The sequence below is a fragment of the Sphaerodactylus townsendi genome, linkage group LG01 (assembly GCF_021028975.2).
Source record: "Sphaerodactylus townsendi isolate TG3544 linkage group LG01, MPM_Stown_v2.3, whole genome shotgun sequence".
Taxonomy (NCBI): Eukaryota; Metazoa; Chordata; class Lepidosauria; order Squamata; family Sphaerodactylidae; genus Sphaerodactylus; species Sphaerodactylus townsendi.
Genome location: NC_059425.1, coordinates 13,927,519 through 13,933,518, shown reverse-complemented (window position 1 = coordinate 13,933,518; position 6,000 = coordinate 13,927,519). Strand labels below are relative to the sequence as shown.

The 6,000-nt window shown below is 48.7% G+C and overlaps 1 protein-coding gene across 5 annotated transcripts in view; it reads right to left on the bottom strand.

Moving 5' to 3' along the window:
* Positions 1-901: 901 nt before the first annotated feature.
* DAP3 (death associated protein 3) overlaps positions 902-6,000 on the bottom strand; it is a 40,371-nt gene continuing 35,272 nt past the window's right edge. For all 5 annotated transcript variants that reach the window (XM_048511309.1, XM_048511280.1, XM_048511298.1 and 2 more), the window contains 3 exons: positions 4,640-4,699; positions 2,659-2,748; positions 902-1,054 (listed from right to left, as the gene is read on the bottom strand). In XM_048511309.1, the coding sequence (XP_048367266.1) occupies positions 917-1,054; positions 2,659-2,748; positions 4,640-4,699 (288 nt within the window). In that variant the 3' untranslated portion in view covers positions 902-916. The remainder of the gene's footprint in view (positions 1,055-2,658; positions 2,749-4,639; positions 4,700-6,000) is intronic.

Below are 6,000 nucleotides of genomic sequence, written 5' to 3'. Positions count from 1 at the left end.
TGGTCTAGATTGAAGGTAGTAATTGTACCACTCGACTCTGCATTGGTCAGACCTCACCTTGAGTACTGTGTCCAGTTCTGGGCACCGCAATTTAAGGATACTGACAAGTTGGAATGTGTCCAGAGGTGGGAAACCAAAGTGGTAAAAGGTCCGGAATTCATGCCCTACGAAGAGAGGCTTGGGGAGCTGGGGATGTTTAATCTGGAGAAGCAAAGGTTAAGGGGGGACATGATAGATATGTTTAAATATTTGAAGGGATGCCAAGTCGAAGAGGGAGCAATCTTGTTTTCTGCGGCCTCAAAGACTAGGACACGAAGGAATGGATTCAAGGTGCAGGAAAAGAGATTCCACCTAAACATTAGGAAGAATTTTCTGACTGTCAGGACTGCTCGACAGTGGAATGCACTACTTCGGAGTTATGGTGGAGTCATTTCTTTGGAGGTTTTTAAACAGCCTGGATGAACATATGTTGGGAATGCTTTGATCGTGTGTTCCTGCATGGCAGGGGTTGGACTTGATGGCCCTTATGGTGTCTTCCAACTCTATGGTTCTATGAAATAGCCCAGTCTTCTCCATCTACCACCTATCCCAACACAAGGTGCGGTGGAAGAAAATACCACTAAATCGCTGTAAGGCTAAAGAAGGGTTACTTCCGCAAGAGGGCCCAGGTTGTTATGCCAAGGAAGGCAACAGCAAGCAACCTCTTGTCTTGAAAACCCTATGAGAGGACCCCGTGAGTTGGCTGCAACCTGACATCACTTTATTATTACTCTAGCTGCGCAGAAACATCCAAGGTTGTAGCAGGTGTCATTTATCACCAATCCCCTTCTTCTGGAGAGAGGCCCATCTCAGTTTTTGGTCTCTGCCAGGAAGGAGCTGAGCGCAGAGCGCATCAAATGCATAGCGCGCCTTCCTCTCAAAAGGAACCAGACTTACCACTTTCATGCTGAAGCCACCTGCGCTCCAGGTAGTACTGGTAGCAACTCTCAAACTCCAGGTCAGTGTAGTTATCAACTCGGATGGGAACGAAGGGGTCCAGGGCTTCGAAACCCTCCTGAGGGATGGGGGTGGGGGCAATGGGAAGAGAAGGTGAACAATAGACTTTGGCAAGTCCCATTCCCTCTACCTAACTTTTGGGCACTGAGGGGGAAAGAAAATAAAAGAAAGCTGCTTCTTATCATAGGGAGGCCAAAATGAAATCTTGCGGCCTGCTGAGGCCACCTGATTGAGGAGCCGGAAGCCACCAAGTGCCGTCTTCCAGTAGGTCTCAGCTCCAGTTGAAAGCCCTTCTCCCTCCAGGCTGCTGTCAGAAATGTGGCCAACAGACAGCGGGCAGGAAGCAGATGGCAGCCCGCCACTGCTGCTGCTAAGAGCCCCCCTCCCTCCTCCTTCAAACTGGCAGTAATGGAAGTCATTGAGGGGGAGGGCAGGAAGAAAGCCCAATGCCCCCCTGTTATGCCCAGAGCCAGCACTGTTCTTGAAGAGTCCTGTCACTTGGCTTTGTCTGCTGCCAGATATGTAAATGCAGAGAAACACTGATTTTTAAAGAACTTGGGGGAGTGTAAAGGTCAACAAGGACAGGGCAAAGGAGGTGACTGGCCACAGCAGGAGAAAGACTGGTCGGTGCAGAGGCTTTCCAGGAGAGAAGGGAGAAAAAAATGCAGAGTGTTCCATGCATAGGAAGCAGTCGGCTCAAAAGCAGGGATCGGGGAATAAAAGAAACAACTGACCACCAGGCCTGTGTGCGTTCACTGTGAGCATTTGAGCCTTGCTGGGGACCTGATGCAGAATTCAGCATCCTGAGAATACAAACGATACTGCCAAGGTGCTAGCCCTTAAGGGCTTAGAGGTCAGACTTGAAATAAAAATTCTGAATGTCAGAGGCCGCGTTGAACTATTACTTGTGGCCAGTGGTGGGATCCAAAAATTTTAGTAACAGGTTCCCTCGCCAGCCCCCCCCCCCCCCCAGCAAAGGGGGCAGAGGCGTACCTAGGCAAACCTGAGCCCTGGGCAAAACCTGAGTTGAATGCCCCCCCCCCCATGGGCAGCCACCCCACCACAACCCCCAATATTTTTTTTTGCACCAGGTCATTTCTAAATCATCATCACATTATAGAAAATGCTCCAACTCACAAATATGAACACAGCAATGGTGAAACACACAGGTTCTTTGATAGAGACTGGTGAGATAAAAGGTACGAAAGGCTGAGAATCAATGAATTGCAGTACCTGAAAGGGATTAACCCAGTTCAGGGAGTTACATTATTAGTCGCAATTGCTATATGGAACCTTCATGTTCAAAGGCAGTATGCCTCTCGGAGAGGCGAGGGCATGGAGATGGAAAAGCGGACCCAATTAGTAACCCCCTCTCGGCACACACAAATAATTAGTAACCCACTCTCGGGAACTGGTGAGAACCTGCTGGATCCCACCTCTGCTTGTGGCAGTCTACGCTTTCATACCACACATAGATCCTCAGCTCAACAAGCAGTAGGCAGACGCCACAATAAATTCACAAGCTGTTTAAACGTGCTTAGTGTAGGGCAGAGTATGGGCAGGTGAGCAGAAAGAGACAGACCCTCTTCTGTCTTTGATCCACGCTAGTGACCAGGATCTCACAGCAGCAAAATGGAGGAGGAGCCCCAGACTTGGACGTACCTTTCCCAGCAATTCGCTGGGCAGGAAGGCTCTGCGAGGTTGGTAGGGAGCCCCCGTCTGGCTGAGGGTCGTCACGATGGCACCTCCGGTCTGAAAACACAACGAAGCAGCATGTCACAGAGGAAATCAGGTTCTCGGATGGAGACCTGGACTTACGAGCCACTCTCTTCCGACCTGTTGGCTCTGCTCCTCTTCTGAGGGCCTGCTCCAGGGTCCCCCACCAAATGAGTCTAAGAGAGGGGTGGCGACCCAAGAAGAAGAAGAGTTTGGATTTATATCCCCCCTTTCTCTCCTGCAGGAGACTCAAAGGGGCTGACAATCTCCTTGCCCTTCCCCCCTCACAACAAACACCCTGTGAGGTGGGTGGGGCTGAGAGAACTCAGAAGAACTGTGACTAGCCCAAGGTCACCTAGCTGGCGTGTGTGGGAGTGCACAGGCTAATCTGAATTCTCCAGATAAGCCTCCACAGCTCAGGAGGCAGAGCTGGGAATCAAACCTGGTTCCTCCAGATTAGATACACGAGCTCTTAACCTCCTACGCCACTGCTCGGCAATGGCGCCAAAATTATGAAACTCTCTTCCCAGGGAGATTCTTCTGTCAGCAGACGGAGACATTTTTGTTTGGTTCGGCGTACTCCTAGCAAAACTGTTATGTTCATGTGTTTATATATTTTTATTGGTTTATATACATATATATTTTTAATGGTCGGATTTAATGTACGGTTTAATGTCTGGATGTTTGCCAGCTTGGGAACCTTATTTGGGTGGAAAGGGTGGACAGCATTTTTAAAAATAATAGCAATATTACTACTTCTCTGTGCTGGCCAACCACATAGAAAGAAGGACCCTGCCAGGGGTTTACTGTGCTGGGTTACAGAAGGGGTGAAGTTGCCAGATCCAGGATGGGAAATACGTGGAGATTTGGGGGGGTGGAACCTGGGGAGGGCGGGATTTGGGCAAGGGAGGCGGGTACAATGCCACAGACTCCACTTTCCAAAGTGGCCAATTTCTCCAGCTGAACTGATCTGTCGTCTGGAGGACAGCTGTAATAGTGAGGGGTCTCCAGCTACCACCTGGAGCATAAGCATAAGCATTTTTATTGACATTGTGCACGCACAACGAAATTTACAGCAGCATTCCTCGATGCACACAATTTCAGACTCATACCCCATCCTCACTTTCCCCTTCCTCCACCCATCCCTACACATCAACACGAAGCCGCGGAGTTTAGTATAGCCACAGCTCTAGAGTAGAAGCTGTCTCTAAGCCTCTTTGTCCTAGTTTTGATAGACCTGTATAGTCTGCCAGATGGTAACAGTTCAAAAAGAGAGTGTGCTGGATGAGACGGGTCTCTCAGAATATTTTGGCAACCCTAAGGAGGGGGGTGACCCACCACCTTTGAGATTAAGGGGATCATAAACAAGTGAATGCACCTCCTCAAAACCTCTCATGAGCCAGTCCCTGGATGACAAGGACTCAGAGCCTGAAGACACCATGAGGCCAGGGACCTCCTGATTCAGAACTTTGTGCTGTAAACTGCAATCCAAAGAACAGTTTTCCAAGTCCCACTGGTTAAAATGGGGTTTAAATCCTTGCTTGGGATTTTCTTGGATACTGAAATCAGGTCGGCTTCTTCTGTGGGTTGACAAATGTTTGTAACGGCATTGGTTTTTCTCCTTTTTCTGGGCTGAGGCTAGAGATAAGGGGTGAATTTGGGCAGGTAAAGCTGGTCAGGGGGATGTGGACTCCTGTCTCTGCCCTGCCCCCCCTCCCCCCTGCCAATAAAGAGACAGCATTCACTTCCTTGCAGGGCTGTTGGAAGGATTACAAGATGATGACTTGAAATTATTATTAAGGCAAGCCCTCAGTGAGAAAACGCAGAAGGTATCTTCCCTAAGGGATTCTTGCCTATGAAGATTTGGTCAGCCCAGACTATTTTAATCCTGATGGCTTCCTGGTGAACAAATGAGCATTCTTCTCACCCAGTCGTTGCTCATCATCTTCCTCAGGTTGTGAACCAGCGTCAACTCCTCTGGCGAGACCTGCAGCCAACAGAGAAGCCATTGAATAGAGAAAGCTGCCTTAGGCTGAATTAAACCATAGTCTTCTCAAGGTCCAGTGAAAAGGGAACCAGTGGTCCAGTGAAAAGGGAACACTTCTTCACGCAACGTGTGATGGGTGTTTGGAATATGCTGCCACAGGAGGTGGTGATGGCCACTAACCTGGATAGCTTTAAAAAGGGCTTGGACAGATTTATGGAGGAGAAGTCGATCTATGGCTACCAATCTTGATCCTCCTTGATCTCAGATTGCAAATGCCTTAGCAGACCAGGTGCTCAGGAGCAGCAGCAGCAGCAGAAGGCCATTGCTTTCACATCCTGCATGTGAGCTCCCAAAGGCACCTGGTGGGCCACTGCGAGTAGCAGAATGCTGGACTAGATGGACTCTGGTCTGATCCAGCAGGCTAGTTCTTATGTTCTTATGTTATGTGTAACAGACTTCTCTCTCTGTAATACACCTCTGAAGATGGCAGCCATCGATGCAGACGAAACAGATCTACCAGACCACAGCCACACAGCCCGGAAAACCCACAACAACCAGAAAGGAAAGAAGTTTGTTAGCCGCTTTGAGACTCCTTACGATTGAGAAAAGCGGGGTATAAATCCAAACTCTTCTTTTTCTATAAGGTTGCCTTGTTAATATCTGCACAACAAGGCCCCCATGGGCTTGCTTTTACAAAACAAGTCTGATGGCCAGCAAAGGAGGTAAGCCAGCCTCTATGCCTTTGCCCTGTGGTCTACTCTAGAGGCATGATGTTGTCAGCGCTCTGTTTGATTGGATCAAAGGTCCATCTGGTCCAGCATCCCATTTTCCCTAATAGGGCATCAGACAAGGAACCATGGCCAAAATCTTTGTTAAAAAGGTGAAGTTAATCCCCGTGCAAGCACCAGGCTATTACTGACCCTTGGAGTGACATCACACCAAGACGTTTACTACCGTGTTTCCCGGAAAATAAGACCTACCCCGAAAATACGCCCTATCATGATTTTTGGAGGAGGCTTAAAATATAAGCCCTACTCCAAAAATAAGCCCTATCGGTAGTTACAGATCAGGATGGTGGGATCCAGCAGGGTGCTCCCTGCCAATGAGGATGCAGCTTGCATCACACGTGACGGGGAAACAAGAGGGCTGCTGAGAGCCCGTCTTGATAAACTGTGAAGGTACCGTATTTCCCCAAAAATAAGCCCTGATGAATTTTTTGGTGCAAAAATTAATATGAGACCCTGTCTTATTTTCATGGAAACACGGTAGGCAAATTACATTTATGTGGTGGTTTGCGGTTG